This window comes from Polypterus senegalus, chromosome 10 (assembly GCF_016835505.1).
Source record: "Polypterus senegalus isolate Bchr_013 chromosome 10, ASM1683550v1, whole genome shotgun sequence".
Taxonomy (NCBI): domain Eukaryota; kingdom Metazoa; phylum Chordata; class Cladistia; order Polypteriformes; family Polypteridae; genus Polypterus; species Polypterus senegalus.
The window spans coordinates 144,641,740-144,665,200 of record NC_053163.1 but is presented as its reverse complement, the minus strand read 5'-3'; the positions used below and the strand labels follow the sequence as shown (position 1 = coordinate 144,665,200).

General features: G+C 39.2%; 1 protein-coding gene across 1 annotated transcript in view; it reads right to left on the bottom strand.

Moving 5' to 3' along the window:
• Window positions 1-95: 95 nt before the first annotated feature.
• The window catches only part of yju2 (YJU2 splicing factor homolog), a 49,464-nt gene continuing 26,098 nt past the window's right edge, over window positions 96-23,461 (bottom strand). Inside the window, exon 8 of the mRNA XM_039766966.1 lies at window positions 96-1,274. Coding sequence (XP_039622900.1) covers window positions 1,138-1,274 — 137 coding nt within the window. The 3' untranslated portion in view covers window positions 96-1,137. The remainder of the gene's footprint in view (window positions 1,275-23,461) is intronic.

The window sequence follows — 23,461 nt, the reverse complement described above, 5'->3', positions numbered from 1 at the left end:
GCGTTAAAAGCATTTTCAAGCACTGATGCCTATTTTTTTTAAATGCACATCTATCCATCTATTGATACAAATTAAAATTTAGACATAAAGTTCAATCAAGTGACGGAGTTTTAATGGGCGAGGGCTGCAAAACCAAAATCACACTACCACACCAAAATGGTTCAGCCTATGGTAATGAATTTGACATATTGTTTAGGTATGGCTAAAAGCTACGCTCCACTTCTGTGATTCAATGCAAACAACGGTGTGGTGTGATGGGGGACCAACACAAAAAATGTGAATTACCGAAAAATACCAGTGTCTACTTTCACAAAATCCTGTATTTATATATTTTTCTTCATACAATTTAACATTTACCCTTTGTGGATTTTGAAGAATGTCACTGCGGAGTCCTAATGGGAGGGTCAACACCACAAAAACCATGTATTACTCCAAAACAGGCGAGTGGGTATTTATGAAATTTTGTAGGCTAACTGTATTTTATTGTACACAAAATGTAATATGAAGAGTTCATAGAGTTTCAAAATTTTCATCATAAACAGGAGTTTAATAGAAGGAACAACGGTAAAAACCAGAAGTTCCACCCAGCATAGTGCCATTATCAATGATTCAGTTATTTAACAAGTCAACTAGTCTGTTAACGTGGGGTTAAACATCTGTTCATCAAACACTAAGCCAGGAAACACAAAGAAATGAAGTTCATGTTCCAACCCAGCAAGAAGTCACCACAATTATGGAATCCCCTGCTAGTCCTAAAATAAACCTGTAAACTCTCCTATAGCTCTTGGAACTCAGGTGTTCACATTCTCCTTTGGGTTACTGTAAAGACCATTACAGGCAAATAAAAGTCAAAGCAATACACATAAAAACACCTCTCGGTCAGATCCATGCATTCAATTGGCATGTCCTTAACTTAAAAATGGGGTATGCTATGTCAGGGCAAACGGGTATGTGGTCGATGCTTTCTAAAACTTTTTTTTTTAATCAAATAATTTCTTTAAACATGATTTCACATACAATATATTTTCACTCTCACACTTTGGCTTAAAACTGGTCCCCTTCAAGACTCACTGTCCTTTGAGACAGTGAGGCCAGCTCAGTCCAACAAACTACCTTCACTGTTCACCGTCCATCTGATCATTCGCTCTCAGTGTCACTGCTTCCCGAGTATGCTCCCAGAAGGCTTAAGGAAGAAACCGGAGCAGTTGTGTTTGATTTAGTGTTTAGGGGTGACTTGGAGTTTTCAGAAGTTGCTGCTATCTTGTCCGTCAAACCTATGAAAAACAAAAAGATGACAAGTTATTGCCACACGTCTTACAAAGAAGGGTTAGACAAAATAGGCAGTAATTTTACAGATACTAATTGAGAAATACCAAATCAAAAAGCTAAACCATTCTGGTAATCTATTGGGGTTCACTCATCCACTACTACTTTTCAGGGTCAAACTTATTAAAATATGAAATGTTCACCCCAGGAAATAAAGTGGAGATCTTAAGTACAGATGATCTGTGACCACCCAAATGCCTTTCGTCACTTTTCTAACTGTTCTAGAAAGTGACATTTAGCTGAGTTTCCATAAGAAGCTTCCCCGACACACTGCACCCCAGAATTTTCTCTGATGTTCATAGTTGCTGAAGCATGCCATTCCTTTTGCTGGCAGAAATGCACCTGTAAAAGAGGTGGCAAGGTTTGCATCTGGTGGTGACTAGGATAATGTTCTCCTTCACATGAACTGAGGCAAAAGAGTTTATTTCTAAAGCCACAACATTGCTAGTAAATCCCTTTTCAAACAGTTCATCACAGAAACAGTCACATAAAACAAACACTATTCTAACAAGTCTGTAAAGAAAGAATGGTACACCCACATGGATGTCAGCTTATAACTTCAGTTTGAGATATGAAGGTCCTTAAAATCCCTTTCTTCACCAAACTACTTGACAATTTATTCTATGTGCCCACTGTTCTTCTACCATTTGAGCAAAATATTTCCTTAATTATTCAACTGTGTCCTGCATTCTTGCTGCAGGATTTATTTTACAGTCACAGCTGGGATCCAATCGACTAATTCTTTTTGCAATTTTAAACAAACACTTTGATTAAGACACTGCTAAATCTCCATTTGCTTAAACTTAGAAGGTTTGACTCTTTCAATCTCTCCTCATAGCTCACAGATTTCATTTCTAGAATCAGCCTTGTGGCTATCCTCTGGACATTTTCTAGGGATGCTAAGGCTTTTTTTTTTAATATGGAGACCAAAACACAGTACTCCAGGTGAGGCCTCACCAGTTACATAACTTAAGCATAACCTCCCCTCACTTTACTCCACACACTGAGATATATATATATAGATATATATATAGATAGATCTATGTATAAAAAAAAAGAGAGAGAGATATCGATCAGTGTATGGAGTACAAGTGAAGGGAGGTTTATATATATATATATATATATATATATATATATATATCCTAACATTCTTTCAGCCTTGATTATATACATGGGGATGCCGTGATGTTGCACGCACTTTATCCTGCAGTTTTTTAACTTTGGAAATTTATGGGAAATATGATAGACCCAGCCGCAGGAAAACTGCTTGGACAGCTTGCTGTGGCAGAAATACGCTGCTCAAAGAAGGCACTCAAAGATCTCAGGATGTGCAGGCAGAATCAAGCTTTATTGAGTGATGTACACACAGTCTCAATTTAAATGAAATGAGTGTCCAGCAATGCGGCCGTCTTACTTTTATTTTCAGTTATCAAGAGTTTATACCTATCTCCCCCAGGACGATAGATGGCAGCTTCCCTGGACTGCAGTGGTGCCCCGGATGCCCGCAGGGCACTCTAGGACTTGGAGTTCATCAACACAGCCCTGCTGGGTACTGTGGGTGTCGCCAGGAGAAGCTGCAGGGAGACTGAGGAGGCCCTACTGTTTACATAGGGCTAAAGAAAAAATACAGTTCTCCATTTGACCCAGAAGTGCTGAAAAGTCACGTAGACGGAAGGACAGAAGCACTTCCGGGTCGAGGACTATATAAAGGATTGGTGGAGACCCAACAATCGAGCTGGAATTGGGAGGAAGAGGACAGAGCTTGCTGGGAGGTGTGGAGGGGTATTGTGATTTATTAGTGATTATTATTGTAGTTATTTGCCTGTTTATTGGAGGCGGTGGTGCTTGAAGAGCACTGTACAAGAAGAAAAATCATTAAACAACTTCTTGGTGCTTTTACCTTGTGTTGTCAGTGTCTGTGTGTTGGGTTAAGTGCTGGTATAGCACCATCTAGTGTTACAGAATATATACAAATTATCAACTTTAAGAATATACTTTTCTATAAGCTTTCCTAGGATTTTGAACCTGGTTTAGTTTATGCAAGTCCACACCCAACAAATAATGACTCCAGATTTTTATTTCATTAGTAACATCGTCTGATGTTAACTCCTGTTGCTATTAGAACATACAATTTAGTTATAGGGCTCATTCATGTTGTCAGAAATGTCTACCAAAGTATAGCTTTTGGAGAAATCGCATTTAGAAGCCCTGCATAAATTCTGACTGGATGTCCCACTTCATGAAATTCTTTGAAGAGCCAAGTACGATAGAGCTGGTAAACAAACTCAAACCAATTTGGACCCTCAATGGTTTACTTGAAGAGCACAGTGTGGGGTAGGAGGCCATTGTTATGCTTCTGCATGCACTGTATGAGCACTTGCAAGGATCCCAAACACATGCCAGATTCCTATTCATTCATTTTTCCCCTGGTTTTAACACAATGTAGCCTCACATTGACATTTGGACTCTTAAGTTTGTTGGCGAGATTCTGGACTTTTTAAACTAATAAAACTTGGAAGGCTGCTTCTTTGTTAAGCTCCCATAATCCACTAGGGCAATTCATGGCTGTGGTATCTCTCTATTTCTGTTTATTCTCTATCCAAGTGACTGCTGGAACTCACAAAACAAGAGGAACATCTTATAATTTGGACCTATGGGTTCTAATTTATTAAATAGTATGATTATTCCTTTTTACAGCTAATCTATATAAATAAAATCAGAACACTCTCAGTCAGTCTTTTGAGTTTTATTGGCTTCATTTGAAGTTATTTATCCATCGTGCACCCTATGGATTTCCTTTCTCCCCTCAGATCAAACAACGTCTCATTGTTTGGCAATCACATAAAAATGGCTGAACTAACTTAATGAATGTAAGTTGATGTTGGTCCAATATAAAATATAAAGAAGAGTGGTTGTCCAGGGGATGAGAAAAAATGAATTACTCCAAAACAACCTAAGTTCATGAAATATTACATGCATATTATTGTTGATATGTCTTAAATGTAGACTTAAAGGCCCTTCAAAAGTTCTATTGAGAAACACGGCTATAAAGAAGGGTTTTGGAGAATAAGGGTTTAACAGAGGGAACAACAACAAAAAAAAAACCCAACAGTTAACATGTAAACACACACAAATATTAGCATTTTTACCTTAAGTCAATATATAAATATAATCAGGCAATGCTAGGCACTACAGCTAGTCATCTATAAAATCAAGGATATGGCTGTCAATTTCTGAGGTTCCCCACCTTGCCATCACTCAAGAATAGCAACCACTTGGACATTGTATGCATGGCGTAACATTCACCTGTGTTCAGCCACTAAGTTAACCAAAATGAAAGTTTTAATTTCAGTGTTTATTTACTTCATCCTGGAGTCAGTTATTACGTTTTTATTTATTACAATTGTTTAGTAACATGGAGTCATATTCAAAAGTAATAACGACAACAGAATTAAATTAAATGTATTAGTTGACGGCTTAGAAATGTGCTTTATAACAGCACTTTCTAAAGAGTTAAAAATGGAGCACAAAGAGTCATGTGGAATCTCAACGGCTTTCATACACAGCAGCTTCCAATTCAAGTCATGTGAAATGGCGGAGGGTCTGTCTTTCGACTTTCATAAACATGGAGTTTTGGAAAGTACTGTACAGTACATCTAATAGAGTAGCATCCAATAAGAAACAATTAAAAAAATCTGGGAATGAAAGATCAGGGGCTTAAACCAATGAAGACCCCCCCCCCACCCCATCTCTCGATGCCACTGTCCATTTCTAAACCAGTCGTGTGTTTTTGTCAAGCCTGGCCTGCTATGCTTTTCCCGTGTTATTAATTAGTTCAAACACTATTTATCTGCAGGATGATAACATCAGCACTTTATAATTATAATCTGCAGAAAATACTATTTAATCAATTCCGTCTTATATGCTTACATAATTGCTTTCACTTTGTATTTATTTTCAGACAAGTGACTTTTTCATTAAATACTAGTTAACTTTTGAGCAGGAGGGTGGTGCTGCTATGTGAGTGTTCTGCCCTATGTCGAGCATGTGAGTGTCCGTCAGACAGGTAAAAAGAGAAAAATATACAAAATATATAAGCTCAGGTAACCGAGGTATAAATTTTAACAGAAAACTAATTCCTAGTTGATGTTGCAGAGAACAAAAATTTCTTCACTTTGAGATGGATGAGTTTACAAATTGCTAATGCTTTTCAATGGCAAATTTTGAAATTTTAAAACTTCATACATCGTGATCTGTTCAAGGTACTCAAATGAAAACTGAAGTGAATCAACATATTTCTTTGAAGATTAAGTGTGCCACATCATCAAAATTGTCCCACAGTGAGTGCAGTTGTTGTATGTGGCTTATACACTCACCTAAAGGATTATTAGGAACACCATACTAATACGGTGTTTGACCCCCTTTCACCTTCAGAACTGCCTTAATTCTACGTGGCATTGATTCAACAAGGTGCTGAAAGCATTCTTTAGAAATGTTGGCCCATATTGATAGGATAGCATCTTGCAGTTGATGGAGATTTGTGGGATGCACATCCAGGGCACGAAGCTCCAAAGATGCTCTATTGGGTTGAGATCTGGTGACTGTGGGGGCCATTTTAGTGCAGTGAACTCATTGTCATGTTCAAGAAACCAATCTGAAATGATTCGAGCTTTGTGACATGGTGCATTATCCTGCTGGAAGTAGCCATCAGAGGAAGGGTACACGGTGGTCATGAAGGGATGGACATGGTCAGAAACAATGCTCAGGTAGCCCGTGGTATTTAAACGATGCCCAATTGGCACTAAGGGGCCTAAAGTGTGCCAAGAAAACATCCCCCACACCATTACACCACCACCACCAGCCTGCACAATTGTAACAAGGCATGATGGATCCATGTTCTCATTCTGTTTACGCCAAATTCTGACTCTACCATTTGAATGTCTCAACAGAAATCGAGACTCATCAGACCAGGCAACATTTTTCCAGTCTTCAACTGTCCAATTTTGGTGAGCTCATGCAAATTGTAGCCTCTTTTTCCTATTTGTAGTGGAGATGAGTGGTACCCGGTGGGGTCTTCTGCTGTTGTAGCCCATCCACCTCAAGGTTGTGCGTGTTGTGGCTTCACAAATGCTTTGCTGCATACCTCGGTTGTAATGAGTGGTTATTTCAGTCAAAGTTGCTCTTCTATCAGCTTGAATCAGTCGGCCCATTCATTCTCCTCTGACCTCTAGCATCAACAAGGCATTTTTGCCCACAGGACTGCCGCATACTGGATGTTTTTCCCTTTTCACACCATTCTTTGTAAACCCTAGAAATGGTTGTGCGTGAAAATCCCAGTAACTGAGCAGATTGTGAAATACTCAGACCGGCCCGTCTGGCACCAACAACCATGCCACGCTCAGAATTCTAATGGTTTTCTGTCTTTTTGGGTAACATTTTCATTTTTGGATTTCCTGGCTACTGACTTCTGTCCATTTAGACCAAGTTTCTCTTTCATCTGCCCGTGTACTAAATGAACGTGGCAATTTTCTACCGGCTTCTTCATGTAGCAAAATAGAATGGTTCCGGGAACAAGACTGAACACTGCTTCGATGGCCTGCATAGTCCCTGAATCTCAACCCTATCGAGCATTTTTGGACTGAAGAGGAAACAACTTTTCACAGCAAGATGGTGCAACTATCCAATTTGCAGCAACCATGCAAAGCAGTCATTTCTGCATGGCACATCATACATACCCAACATCTTGTAGAATCAGAACCGGGACAAATTCATGCTATTTGGAAGAGGAGGCGCAAAACGCTAGTAGACAGATGTGCTGTACCAGTTAAAAGGGTAGCAAGCTCTGTGTATCATACGAGTCTTTTTCAAGTCCTTCAGTGAATATGTTGTTACAGTTGCCTTTATATTTTGGCTTGTGGAACATAGCATTGTAAATAATAATAACAAAATCAGAAGTACAATTATTGCCCTGCCACAGTCTGCATTTTCTGAGCTTCATGACAAGCAGGCTACAAAAGCATTCAACTTGATTCAACCACATAACAACCATCCTTGGCTTGCAAAGATTTAATTATGGCCATAAAGCATAAGATTTAAACTCCCAAAACCCATATATATATATATATATATATATATATATATATATATATATATATATATATATATATATATATATATATATATATATATATATATACACATATACATACACACACTACAAAAATTGCTGTCTTTTCAACCAGTAAATAAATATATACATCTACTTACAGTATTTTACTGAAAAACTCTAGAATTATGGGATAGGTTGTTGCTTTCAATGTTTTAACAATAGTGTTACCAGAAAATGCAATGCATTTTGGGATATGACTTTTGGGAAGCATTTTAGGCTTAACACATTTCTCCACAGATCAACACTTTTCCAAAAGCCACTGGCAAAGCTGCTGGAACTTTAGAAATAAATGAAAAAGTATAATTGTTTCTATGTAATTTTTGTTATTTGGGTGTGCTTTTATCAAAAACAAAATCATTTTGCTTTGTTGTGTAAATCTTATATAAACGTGTTGTTCTGAAGCAGTAAATTGGTTCAGGATTAAATTACAACCACTACACACATCTGGTCAGAGATAGATGAAGATGCCCAAAATGTATTTATTAATTCCTTCCTAAATTACACAAATGTGAAGCTGCTGGTCTAAAATAAACAATAAACATAAATCATCTATTACAATTACCGTCTGTTGGATGTGTCAAAGTTAACAAGTTACTATTTGTCCACTAGGTGGCACACTACACTCAGGATATCATCAATATGCAGGGGTGTAGAACTCCAGGCCTGGAGGGCCACAGAGGCTGCAGGTTTCATTCTAACCCTTTTCCAAATCAGTGACCAGGTTTCACTTCTAATTAAAAGCTTTTTCCCTTCATTTTAATAACTCTGTTTTTAAGGATTCTGTGCTCTGAATTGATTCTTTTCTTCATTAAATGGCAGCCAAACATAAATGAGACATGAAACAAGCCAACAAATGACCAGCTAAATTAGGGCTTCAAACTCCAACCAGTTTCATAAGGAGAAGCCGATTCTTGCTGTTAATTAAACCCGTTATTTAATTCCACAGCTTGTTGCTGCTCTCATTCGGCCACAGCACACATTTCCTAAACTGTTGATTTTCTGTTTTTTCTAAGAACACTCTCAAAATGTTTTGGTGACCTGAGCAGATCAGCCTTACTGAGAGCTTCACCTTTCATTATTTTCAGATATTGTGTGATGAGCACAGGTGAGCTGGTCACGTGGCGGCTAATTAAGGAAAAACAAACAACAAAGGGGCCTGAATCAAGTTAATTAAAATGAAGGCAAAATAGGTTAATTAGCAGAAAAAACAGGTCACTAATTAAGAAGATGGTTAGAATGAAAACCTGCAGCCACTGCAGCCTTCCAGGAGTTCAACACCCGTGATATAGGGAAATTGCTAGAACGTAAAATAATCAAGCATTTAATCTACTTAAATAAGTAAATTGATATATACATATATCATACATGAGGAAACTATAGTACCTTAATTCTAATACAAAACACATGCGTAAAACTCCAAAAATACAACCTGTTCAACTATGCTTTGGGTCCCTCAAAACTTCTACATTTTAGAAACTGTACTAAAACATTTTTCACATCCAAATATACAAACTTAAATCACAAAAACAATATACTTTATGGACAAACAAATTTCTCTCTCTCTCTCTCTCTATGAATGAACACATGTGGAGTTATGTACTTAACAAAAAAAGGTGAAATAACTGAAAACATGTTTTATATTCTAGTTTCTTCAAAATAGCCATCCTTTTCACACTCTTGGCATTCTCTCGATGAGCTTCAACAGGTGGCTATTTGACCAAGAAGGAGAGTGATGGAGTGCTGCAAATGGTCATGAAAACACATTGAATGAGGAGGTGTGTCCAAACTTTTGGCCTGTACTATATATACAGTAATCCCTCGCTATATCGCGCTTCGACTTTCGCGGTTTCACTCTATCGCGGATTTTAAATGTAAGCACATCTAAATATATATCACTGATTTTTCGCTGGTTCCCGGATTTCTGCAGACAGTGGGTCTTTTAATGTATGCTACACGCTTCCTCAGTTTGTTTGCCCTGTTGATTTCATACAAGAGACGCTATTGGCGGATGGCTTAGAAGCTACCCAATCAGAGCATGTATTACATATTAAGTAAAACTCCTCAATGCTATAAGATATGCATCCCGCCCGGAGCTTGACTGTTTGCTTGTCTCTGCCTCTCTCTCACCCTCTCTGACATTCTCTGCGCCTGATGGAGAGGCTGTTTGCTTAAAAGATACTGACGCTCCTCTAAAAAAATGCCGCTTTATTGCGGTGCTCAGCATATTTAAAAGCACAAAAGCACACGTATTGATTTTTTGATTGTTGCTTTAATCTCGCTCTCTCTCTCTGACGTTCTCTGCGCCTGACAGAGGAGATGTGAGCAGAGGGGCTGTTTGTACAGAGGCTGTTTGCTTAGAAGATACTAATGCTCCTCTAAAAAATGCTGCGGCAAACTTAAGAGCACAAGTATTGATTTTTTGATTGTTTGCTTTTCTTTTCTTTGCTCTCTCTCTCTCCCTCTGAAATTCTCTGCTCCTGAAGAGAAGATCTATTTGCATTCTTTTAATTGTGAGAAAGAACTGTCATCTCTGTCTTGTCATGGAGGACAGTTTCAACTTTTGACTAAAGGGTGTTATTTCATGTCTAGAGGGCTCTAATAATGTTAACAGTGTGGGAGAGTTTATAAGGGCTTAAAATATATAAAAATAACTACACAAACATATGGTTTCTACTTGGATTTTTAGTCTATCGGGGGTTCTGGAACAAACCCCGATCGAGGAGGGATTACTGTGTATATATATATATATATATATATATATATATATATATATACACACAACATTGCCTTTTCAACACGTGTACCAAACAAATTAAACTGTGGGATATTCCATGACAGGCATTCTGAATTTAATTTAAGATTCAAATTGTATTTTACGTTGCTTATGAGCCTTCGCGCCAAAACTTCTCTTTGGGAGACTCTTCAGTGTTTGGAAGGTGATGAATGAAAGACTTGATAATTTTTTGTTACTACTAACCATTTGTTTTTTATGTGGAGAAGGGACATTTGGCAAGGCAGTTGTAATAGTTAGCGGTGACTCAAACTCTGTTTAAAATTACTGTTCAAAAATAAACAGGCCAAAAAAAAAAAAAAAAATCAGAGCGCACTAAAAGAATCTGGTCAAGCACAACTTGAAAGTTTGTAAGTTTGAATTATAAATCACAACATTAATAAGTTAGGCATTTATATAATTACACAGACTTACTTTACTGGTTTACATGAAGGTGGAAAATGTACAGGTCTGTTTCCCTTTATTGCCACTGTTCATGTTATCATTGTTTACGGCTAAGTGTTAAATTAGAACAATTAAAATACGACCTGTATATGACCAGTATATTGTAATGGTTAGTGTGCTGTGGTAATTATTGAAAAAATATTGACAAATTATCCTTTATCTATAGACTATGTAATGTATTGCTGCCATTTTTGTGATCATGTTGCCAACATCCTAAAAGCTTTTATTATTCATGTTACGAGTCCCAGAGATCTTCCCAACTCCCTGTTTAGGTGTGGTTTACCAGAGTGTAGTTGCTCATTTGTAAAATTCACAGGATTTAAGCCTCACTTATATAGAGACCACAAAGCATAGAGATACTCCCATACTGTATACCCTCCAAAACCTTGAATGATTTAACACTATTGTGTCCTGTTTAATATTTGAAGTGTCAGATGTGACAGCTTCACTGGTTTGTTGTCTCATTTAAAAAGTCTTATTGTAGAGTGTCGGGCAGAAATATGTCCATTCAGACAGTGTGATCAAATGTTTACAGTGGTGTCTTCACTAAGTTCACATTTTTCGAGAAAACACCAAAACAGATCTCGGGGAAAACCTCATTAGTGGACCAGATAAAAGTTGTTCTGCTGGAACTTCAGCTGGATGTGCCTTAGAGGCCAGACTTTATGAGACACCTCACAGTGAGCCATGACATTTTCCTAGTTTCTATTCTTGAAAGGTTTAGCTCATTTTTACTTAAAAGTGCAAGCAAAACTGCCTCTACCAACATTAACAATACAGACAATAATAGAAGGATTTCTGATATACACGATTTAATCAGTCTCATAAAGTTAGAGAAAAGTTAACTACAATTGGAATTCATGTGACTGTTACTGATGAAGTACTTGTGTTGCAAACTGAATATCTCTTTAAAACTTTCACTAATTGCCACAATGGTGGCTGGGTAGTCTTGTGGCCTTTCAACCCCTGCAGATTTTGTTTTTTATTTTTTCTGTCCTCCCTGACCATCGGACCTTACTTTATTATTTGTTACTTAGGATTGCCTAATCTTACTTTTATTTTTTATAAACATTTCTTTCTTCATCTTGTAAAGCAGTTTGAGCTACATCATGTGTATGAAAACGTGATATAGAAATAAATGTTGTTGTTATTACATATCCATAACTGACCGAAGAAGAAAGACATTTTTTATAGAAAAACATTATTAAATATGTTGAGCCACTGCCAATATGTCTTGGTCAAAATGAAACAGGGAAGGAATGCTTTGCATACTATGTTCCTATAAAGGGAACACTAAAATCCTTGTTTCAGTGTCCAGACTTCTGTGAACAATACAACAAATCCCATAGCCATACCACATCTAAGGATGTTTTACAGGATGTATGGAGTGAAAAGTTCAAAGAAAATGCAAGGCTGCAAGTCAATGCTGTATCTTTAGGTTTCATTTGTTACCAAGACTCTTCTGAAGTGGTAAACCCACTTGAATCTGGAAGGGAATAAAAAACAAAAAACATAAGGTACTGGCTGCTTATCTCACTCTTGCGGAGGTCCTTCCACATAATCGATCATGTGTTGATCATATGCAGCTGGTCTTACATTGTAAAGAAAAAGACTATACATACCTTGGGCAGAATTTGGTGTTTGATGCACTAATGACAGATCTCAAAGGCCTAGAGGACAATGGCATTAACTGTGGGGCGCATGTTTTGAAAGCCACATGTGCGCAACTGCAGGTGACAATCTTGGCTCGCACAGAAAAGGAGGGTTTTTGAAAATTTTAGCATGAGTTTACATTTTTGCCGGTTTTGTGAAATTGACAGTGTGCAGCCGGGACGCCCAAGAAGACCAGAGGAGGGCTTGTGCCTCCTCCAGACCTCGAGGGGGCGACCGCAGGTAAAAAGCTGGGAAGCTCAACCCTTTAGGGGCCCGTGGTCACCGCCAACCTGGAGGACCCTGGACCTTAGCACTTCCATCACACCAGGAAGTGCTGGGGTTGGAAGACAAACAGGGACACCTGGAGTGCTTCCGGGGAGACAGCCGGCACTTCCATCACACTGGGACATGTCGGTGGGAGATTGCCAGAACACACCTGGAGCACATCCGGGTGCTTATTTAAAGGGGCCGCCTCCCTTCAGAGTTGGACTTGAGTCAGGTGGAAGAGTGGACAAGGTCTCTGGAGGAGAGAAGGAAGTGGTTTGAAGGAAAGAGAGAGAAGGCATTGTGTTGGCCTGGACTGAGGGGTATTGGGGGCTTGTGAGTACTTGTTGTGAAGGATGGAAGACCACAATAAATGTGTGTGGGGTAATACTAAAGTGTCTGCCTATCTGTGTCTGGGTCATATTCCACAACAGAAACATATTTCTGTGTTCATCGCTGTCAAAGGCTCCCTTAAGAACAAGAGAGTTGCACAAAACTAAATTTGCAAGGCATACAATATGGACAAACAAAATGTGGGATTAAATTGGACTCTGTTTTTAATAAACTTACATACTTCCATGTTTGTTGGTCTGGCTTACCACCATGTCTTGGTCATGACCTGTTTGAAGGAGTAGTGCCTAATGATCTAGCAATACTGTTGGGTCATCTTGTGAGTGAAGGGAAACATTTCACTTATTCAGATCTGATTCAACGGATTAATCAATTTCAGTTTCTTGGAAACGAAAGGAATGACAAACCTTCAGTAGTAGCTCCACGTAGTGAAAACCGAGGAAGGAAGGCTGCACAGAACTGGTGCTTTTTGAGGTTACTGCCCTTGCTTAATGGTGAGAAAATTGAATCTCCTGCTAATAATGATGTCTGGCAGAATATAATACAGCTCATACAAACTGTTGAAATTAAATCCTTGCTCCGGCAATTTCTACTGATCAAATAGCTTTCTTGCAGGTGCTCATCAATGACTATTGTTTTTTTCAGAAAAGTTAATTTTCCTGCTTTTCCACTCAAGCCCAAACACCATTATTTATGTCACTACCCTGAGCTGATTGTTCATTTTGGTCCACTTATAAGTCTTTGGACTTTACGTTTTGAGAGCACTCTTATTTTAAGTAATGCTCCAGGATATTGCAGAATATCAAGAATTTGTGTGGACGTCAGCAGCTGCTACAAGCCTACTTGAGCTACTCTCTCTTCTGTTCTTTTTCCAGTTTTTTGGGGTGATGATCTGCGCCACCACCACCACCTAATCAAAGCACTGAGAAGCCCACATAACCATCATCATCAAGTCCTTCCATCAGAACCCTGAATACAATGAGAACTGATCATTTATGTTAGGTAGAATGCCTAGAGGGGGCTGGGAGGTCTCATGGCCTGGAACCCCTGCAGATTTTATTTTTTTCTCCAGTCATCTGGAGTTTTTTTTTGTTTTCTCTGTCCTCCCTGGCCATTTGACCTTACTTTTATTCTATATTAATTAGCGTTCTCTTATTTTAATTCTTATTTTGTTCTTTTTTTCTCTTTCTTCATCATGTAAAGCACTTTGAGCTACATTATTTGTATGAAAATGTGCTATATAAATAAATGTTGTTGTTGTTGAGCAAAGGCAGCCGTTTCTCCCCATATATTGATGTGTTAACACTAGAATTCCTGAAGCCAACGAAAAAAAGTCGTAATTCTGGGCCACCTTAAATTCCTTCGCACCTCCCCATCAGTGTCTTTGTTTTGCAAAAGTGTCAATCAGCACAAGCAGCCTGCTAAAAGACCACCAACCAACCTGGGTGTGAGGTACCTGGAGTTGTATAGGGTAAATAAATAGGGCAAATAATATATTATTATTTGGAATATATGCTTTTGTCTTCCGTGTCTACAACGATTTTGGCAAATGTAGGATGGCAGGAAATGGCAAGAACTGTTTTTTTTTTCATGTCATAGTAAAAATTAAAAAAAAAAAAAAAGTTCAAATATCAAATAAACACTTTCCCAAAAAGTATAACAAAACAAGTGTGCCTTTACTCAAGAATATAACCAAAGAAAAAATATTCAATTTACGTGTTGATGTTAATATCCAAAAAACTGAATGGCTGCTTCTAAATCAAGAGGTTACAGATTTGAGTAACAAGCTGCTGTTATTATTACTATTATATAATACAAACATACATTTGCTTTGAGTCTGTCTGCATTCCCAGTCCTCAGTCTTCACACATTATACATTTCACGTCAACGTTTTGTTAATTTTTACTATAACATGAAAAACAATCCGTTTTAGTTATGTGTTCAACATTTCTTGCCTCACATTTCCTGTCATCCTACATTTCTTTGTAGATACGGAACACATATTAAATGTATCCATCCATCCATTGTCTAACCCGCTGAATCCGAATACAGGGTCATGGGGGTCTGCTGGAGCCAATCCCAGCCAACACAGGGCACAAGGCAGGAACCAATCCTGGGCAGGGTGCCAACCCACCGCAGGACACACACACACACACATACCCACAGACCAAGCACACACTAGGGCCAATTTAGAATCGCCAATCCACCTAACCTGCATGTCTTTGGATTGTGGGAGGAAACCGGAGCGCCCGGAGGAAACCCACGCAAACACGGGGAGAACATGCAAACTCCACGCTGGGAGGACCCGGGAAGCGAACCCGGGTCTCCTAACTGCGAGGCAGCAGCGCTACCACTGCGCCACCGTGCCGCCTATTAAATGTATATATTCCAAATAACAACATATTATTTACCCTATACAGCTCCAGGTACATCACACCCAGATAAACAGACTTGAGGTGGGAGAACTTCAGCTGTGTCGGTCAAGGTAGATAGGGCAGGCTGCTTGCTGCTTGAGCTGATTGACACATTTTCAAAACAAAGACACTGCTGGCGAGGTGTGAGGGAAATTAAGTTGGCCCGACATTAAAACTTTTTTCGTCGGCTTGGGGGATTCTAGTCAAGGCAACAGAGTTTTTCCATGATGATTATTGTGAAAAGATTAAGCGATTTAAGTTTTCAACCTGGGCATACCGTTGCAGAAAACAAAGGATATGAATTACAAAAAAAGAACACATATGTATTTATTACCAAAGAGGATGACAGTGTTATATTTGGCAGAATCAAGCATGTTCTAGTCCAGAACCGTCTGGAGGTTTAATCCTTCAGTGATGATTGATGATCAGTGTGTTCAAGGTTGGAGTTCTATGCCACACAGTCCACACTGGGCATGTGTTAAGCAGGAAGACTTGGTAGATTAGTATCCTTTTCCTGTACACATAGTGTTTGACCTGTCAGTAATAGGTCTCCATCATGCCATTCTTTCCTTGTAGATGTGCTACCCAAGTGAGGAGATCGGGGCAGCTATTACAGCTACCTTAACAAATGTCCCAGCTGAACCTGTACAGCATATTGTAATGAAGCTAATAAGTCAAGGAGTAGAAAGTAAATTAGACCTTCTGTTTGTAAAAGAAAAGGACCTTTTAGATCACCTAAAACCCATTTAATGCCACAAGCTTCTTGCTGCCTGGAAATCACAAAGTAAGGTAAAATCACAAACTCAACATAAAATGGTTTTGTTCTGACTGATAAGCAGATTAACAGTTGACATGTACAGTATAAATAACAACAGTATAATTTAAATTTTCAATTGCCAGTTTAATAAGAAATAACTAATACTGTATATAATGTAACAGAAATTAACAACTTCTTGGCAGAAACGCAGTGTTTTTATTCTAAGATGCAGGAAAGGAAACTAACCACCATTAAGAGACTTTACAATCATCAGTACCAAGCTCTTCAAATAGCTGCAGGTCATCACCATCAACAAGCAGTAATTGGACCGAAACATTTGAGATTGCTTGGGAGAGGATGCCTTTAGATTTACGATCAGCTGTGGCGAATAAGAAAAGGCCATCACCTGCAGATCACCAACATCTCATCCACATTGTAGTTGAAGAGAAGAGGAAATATGACCTAAATCCTACCAGATTTCTGTGCCCAATTGTTGCAGAGAAAATTCTGATGCAATACCCTAAAAGTTTTGTGCTGGGGAAACAGAAATAAATTGATAAAGAAGTGAGGAATAACCACTACCTAAGACCCTCATCGAACACTTAGACAGGAGTAACACATTGGCAAGTCAAAGAAAAGGAAGGAAACACACTAGTGGCGAGAGGACCAAAGGACAGCTATGGCTGCATCAGCTGGCAGTCCACTGATCTTCCATTAGGTGGAAATCAAGAAAGCCTGGAAGAAAAACGCCAAGAGATGACAAGTCGGTACTTATGTGAGGGAATATCTGGGGCAAACAGGGGAGTGGTGGCTAATCTGATGGAGGTCACCTATGTTATTCAGCGTTTAATGCCACACCTGCTCCCTCCATATCAAAACTTTTGTTTGTTTGTCCAAAATTGACTTTACGGGCACTTCCAATTGTTGACAGATGTTCCAATTTTGTGTAGACTGGAACAGTCTTTCCATGAAAAGGGGCAGACAATTGTTGAGTATTTTAGAGTCAATGAAACAAATGATGTAAAGACCATCCTCTCCTAAAGGTGAAGAAGGTGCATTATGTCATAATGTCATAATGCTGCTAATGGCATACTTTAAGAAGAAGAGTGGTGCACTTTTCATCCATGCTGATTTAACTAAAGGTTATGGTACGTGTTTCAGTGCCACACAGTACTGTAGGCCTATTTGTCATTTGTCTTAATAATGCACCCTAAAGTAGTTTCTGCATTGCAGGTTCCTGCTACTCAGCCTGCCAGAAACTCCAAGACTGATTGTTCTTGGTATGTACCTACCATTCATTGAATAGTGTAGTGGACATTTTATAAAACCAATTACTAACCAATGATTAATTCAATATTGTTTACATTAAAACATACTAACTATTCACTTTAAAATGTGAATAAAACCTAACTGTGAGCATGACAAACAATTTATGCTTTTTCCATTTTATGGGTCCTGATTAATAAGCACGGTGTGAAATGCAAAAATAAATGTGTATGATTTGTTTCAGGTAACATACTAATGACAGCACAGATGTGGAAGGTGAGCCTTGAGAGCCAAGTGGTGTGCGAGGGGCAAGGTTCACCCAATTTCAGCAGCATTAAGTATTGAATTTCTACACAGGTACCCCAAAAAAAAAAGTCAAAATTTTCAATCTTTTAAGGGGTGTCAAAACTATTCAATTTTCTTACTTTTTGTTTGGTTCGGCATATTCTGTTTAATGCTATTCTGATAGAACTTGTTTTTTTATCCAAAGACTTCGTAATGGCATGTTGAAGTGCATGAAACAGAATTTGTCTGAGAAATTACAAAGACAGCATTTGTGAGCAAAAACATTATCTCCAATTTTTTTTGGTATTTATTTGATTTCATATTTGTTTAACTTTTGCATAGAAGTGTTCCTGAAAAAGGTTCCAAAGCCTGCCATGGGAAGGTTTTTAGCAAGCTATTGGGAAGAGTGGTCCAAAAAAAGTGAGCATCCCTCAATCCACGTGTGGGGTCTCCTTTCAGAAAACTTGCAGATTTCAAATGGAGTGCAGTGTACAGATGTTAAGCATTGTTTCAGTAAAGCAAAGAATAGCAAAAACAAAGACCCTCATTGTCAACTCTAAAAGTTTAAAATGTGTGTGTGGGAATGCCATTTTTTGAAGATTGATATTGTTGTCCAGGTATAAAATGTAAGTGTACTAACTTGTCTGTATTTAGTGTATTCGTTTCCCTTCATACTTGTTAACTGATGTCATTTTTTGTTCTTACCGTTTTCCAAATCTCTACAAAAAACAGTGGAAAAAAAAATACAGTGATCCCTCGCTATATCACGATTCGACTTTCGCGGCTTCACTCTATCGCGATTCTTTTCTCATACACGCTTACGTCACTACGCATGCGCTTTCTGAGAACTTTTATCTAAGCCCTACGATGGCTCCTAAACGTGCTGCTTTTTCTAAGCCTTCTGACAATAAAACTAAGCGCCGGAGGAAGATGCTTACTATCCAGGAGAAGGTGAAACTCTTGGATATGATTAAAGATGGCAATACCCTACAAAAGCCTCCTCACACATATGAAAAGACAGAGCCAGCAACTGCCTATCAAGATGTTCTTCAGCCGCGCACCCAGACACCCACTGCCTACTCCTAGTACTTCTTCACTGAAGACAACAACGCACCTGCTGAAGATACTGCACCACCTCTGAAGACTCTCCTACTGAGGTCGTGCCTTCATAGGTTAGTGGTTGTGTGCAATTAAATGTACAGTACAATAATCTACTATATAAAAGCGTTCGGGATTGTCCTTCCGTCCCGTGAGTGCAAAGCGTAGCGGTATTCTGCTTATTACAGATTTACTACTTGCGGCTTGAGGTACGAAGTGACGTGATGTGAGCAGAGTTCTGGTGCTGTCATCGTTCCCTTGATTTTGTGCGTGATGCGCTGGAAAAATAGACCAAATTATGTCTCTGGAAATAATTAATGTTGATGGAGTACAAATGCCTCACCGCGTAGTAAATATCAGGGGAGATGGTGCTTGCTTATTCTCATCTATAGCTTATTTAGTACATGAAACTCCGTCTTTAGCGGTACAGATTCGGGCTGACATTGTACGACTTTGGACAGGCACTTGAGGGGATAAAAACGTAGGATTTCGGGAGATGTTATGAATGGGCACTTTGATGTTCTCATTTCCTACACTTACATGCCTGATGTACACATGGAGCGCATACAAATTGAGGATAAAAGGCGAGTGCGCCTAGTAATATGATATTTGTAACGTCTAATATGTCTTATTTTCTCTCTTATTTTGTCTAATATATTGGGTAATACGAGTGTAATAGTGACTAAAGGGTGTTATTTCATGTCTAGAGGGCTCTAATAATGTTAAAAAACGTATTTAGAAGGTCGTAAACAGGTTTTCTATACTCTAACTGCGAAAATATTCGATTTATAAATAAAGAATCCTACTTCGCGAAAATTCATTTATCACAGTAGAGTCTGGAACAGATTAACCGTGATAAACGAGGGTTCACTGTATAGCTTTTTTCTAAGTTTGTTTGTTGAAAATAGTGATGTTTACACAAACATACGCACACTTCAAATGCACTAAACCCTGTTTGAGGGTCACAATAATTTAGTAATTTTTGGAATCATAAGGTGCTGTGCAGGGGACAACCTGGAAAACTCCTAACAGGACACACAGACAGACAGACATTTTACCATCTGCAATTCACCCGACATCCATATCTTTGGATTGTGGAAAGAAACTCAGGCAAGCACAAAGAGAATATTAAAAAACTACACTCAGACCAGACTTTTGCTATAAACTCTGGCACTGAGATGCATGAGTGCTAAACAATGCGCTGCTGATCCAAGAGGGATTTTCTGAACCAAAAACATTAGTACTGATTATTGTTCTGCTTCCATTACTCTCACACACAGAAAATCCTATAAAAAGTGTTTTCTAATAACAATCATTGTAGGAATTTGTATTCCTCTGTGTCTCATCTTTGTTAAGACATTTAGGCTAGTTGCTAAATCAACATTATGGAACACTAAATTTACTTTTCATTGAATGGTTGAAAGCTTGAATGCAGTAATAACTTTAAAAAGGACAATGAGGAAAAGACTGGCACACAAACAGCAGTAAAGGGGCATAACTGGGGCCAATGCATGGGAAAGCGGACTACACCAACCGGCAGTTACAAACCAACAGAGTCACCGAGCAGTCTAAAAAAGGCAATGTTTTTAAAGGTTTTTTTGTGTGAATGTAATCAAAACCTTGTAATCTGCAGGTCTAGTGAGTCATTTCTGAAGGAAGACGACCTTTCCTGCATTCTGCGACAATAATGATTTTAATGTTAAGGAAAATCTGGGTTATTTTTCTGCAGACATTGTATATATTTGTGGTTAGTTTTAGTCATGTTCTACCAATTCTAAGTAAACCACTGTAAACTTTTTTTGTAGACTTGCCAGCACATTGTCCAGTGATGTTTTAATTTTTGAATCATAATTTTCTAGAAACTGTAACTAACTCAGCTGCCAGTAAGTTACTGTAAAATCTACAGGGAAAATGTTTACAGTGTAATAAATTAAAGAACTCTTTCATTCCCAGTAGTAGAAGTATTGAAAATTCTAGTGATATCAGGAGACTTGATAAACTCCAAGTCTTTATTGTGCTCTGTTATAATTCAATATTCTTATCTGTAAGAGCCCTTAATGTGCATGCTTTGATACTATTAATAGATGTATTTTCTTGTATCGGTGGAAAAATGCTTTATGTTTGTACATTTCTGCTGCAAACAATTTCCCTCTGGGATGCCCTGCTTATGCTTTCTTCTTCTTTCGGCTGCTCACGTTAGAGACTGCCACAGCGGATCATCTTCTTCCATATCTTTCTGTCCTCTGCATCTTGTTTTGTTACACCCATCATACACCCTGCATGTCCTCTCTTACCACATCCATAAACCTTCGTTTAGGCCTTCCTCTTTTCCTTTTCCCTGGCAGCTCTAGCCTTAGCATCCTTTTCCTAATATACCCAGCATTTCTCCTCTGCACATGTCCAAACCCAACACAATCTCACCTCTCTGATTTTGTCTCCAAACCGTCCCACCTGAGCTGACCCTCTAATGTCCTCATTTCTAATCCTGTCCATGCTCATCACACCCAGTGCAAATCTTAGCATCTTTAACTCTGCCACCTCCAGCTCCGTCTCCTGCTTTCTGGTCTGAGCCACCGTCTCCAACCATAATAACATAGCTGGTCTCACTACCGTTCTGTAGACCTTCCCTTTCACTCTTGCTGATACCCGTCTGTCACAAGTCACTCTTCTCCACCCATTCCACCCTGCCAGCACTCTCTTCTTCACCTCTCTTCCACAATCCCCATTACTCTGCACTGTTGATCCCAAGTATTTAAACTCATCCGCCTTCACCAACTCTATTCTCTTCATCCTCACCATTCCACTGACCTCCCTCTCATTTACACACATGTAGTCATTCTTGTTCCTAATGACCTTCTTTCCTCTCCCCTCTAGAGCATATCTCCACCTCTCCAGGGTCTCCTCAATCGTCTCCCTACAGATCACAATTTTATTAGCAAACATCATAGTCTACGGGGACTCCAGTCTACTCTCGTCGGTCAACCTGTTCATCACCATCGCAAATAAGAAAGGGCTCAGAGCTGATCCCTGATGTAATCCCACCTCCACCTTGAATGCATCCGTCGCTCCTACCACAGACCTCACCATTGTCATACTTCTCTCGTACATATCCTGTACAACTCTTACATACTACTCTGCCACTCCCGACTTCCTCATACAATACCATAGCTCCTCTCGAGGCACCCTGTCATATGCTTTCTCCAGGTCCACAAAAACGCAATTCAACTCCTTCTGGCCTTCTCTATACTTCTCCATCAACATCCTCAGAGCAAACATTGCATCTGTTGTGTTCTTTCTTGGCATGAAACCACAGTGTTGCTCACTAATTATCACCTCACTTCCACTATCCTTTCCCATAACTTCATGCTGTGGCTCATCAGTTTTATCCCCCTGTAGTTACTACAGTCCTGCAAATCCCCCTTATTCTTAAATATTGGCACCAGTACACTACTTCTTCACTCCTCAGGCATCCTCTCACTTTCCATGATTCCATTAAACAATCTGGTTAAAAACTCCACTGCCATCTCTCCTAAACACCTTCATGCTTCCATAGGTATGTCATCTGGACCAACAGCCTTTCCATTTTTCATCCTCTTCATAGCTGTCCTTACTTACTGCTTGCTAATCTATTGCACTTCCTGATTTATTATCTCCATATCATCCAACCTCTTCTCTCTCTCATTCTCTTCATTCATAAGCCTCTCAAAGTACTCTTTCCATCTACTCAACACACTCTCTTTGCTTGTGAGTACGTTTCCATCTTTATCCTTTATTACCCTAAATCTGCTGCACATCTTTCCCAGCTTGGTGCCTCTGTCTAGCCAATCGATACAGGTCCTGTTCTACCTCCTTAGTGTCCAACCTCTCATACAACTCATCATATTCCTTTTCTTTAGCCTTCACCACCTCTCTCTTCACCTTGCGCCTTATCTCCTTGTACTCTTGTCTATTTTCTGCATCTCTCCGACTATCCCACTTCTTCTTCACCATCCTCTTCCTCTGTATACTCTCCTGCATTTCCTCATTCCATCACCAGGTTTCCTTTTCCTCCCTTCTCTTTCCAAATGTCACGCCAAGCACCCTTCTTGCTTTCACCCTTACTACATCTGCTGTAGTTTCCCAGCTGTCTGGTAACTCTTCACTGCCACCCAGTGCCTGTCTCACCTCCTCCCTAAACTCAACCTTGCAGTTTTCCTTTTTCAACTTCCACCATTTGATCCTTGGCTCTGCCCTCACTCTCTTCCTCTTCTTGATCTCCAACTTCATCCTACAGACCACCATCCTATGCTACATTACACTTTCCCCTGCCACCACTTTGCAGTCTTCAATCTCCTTCTGATCAAATCTTCTGCATAGGATATAATCTACCTGTGTGCATCTTCCTCCACTCTTGTACGTAACCCTATGTTCCTCCCTCTTCTTAAAATATGTATTCACCACGGCCAAGTCCATCCTTTTGGCAAAATCCACTATCCTCTGACCTTCTTCATTCCTTTCCTTGACACCATACCTATCCATCACCTCCTCGTCTCCACTGTTCCCTTCACCAACATGTCTATTCAAATCCGCTCCAATCACCACTTTCTGTCCCTTGGGTACACTGTTCATCACTTCGTCCAACTCACTCCAAAAATCTTCTTTCT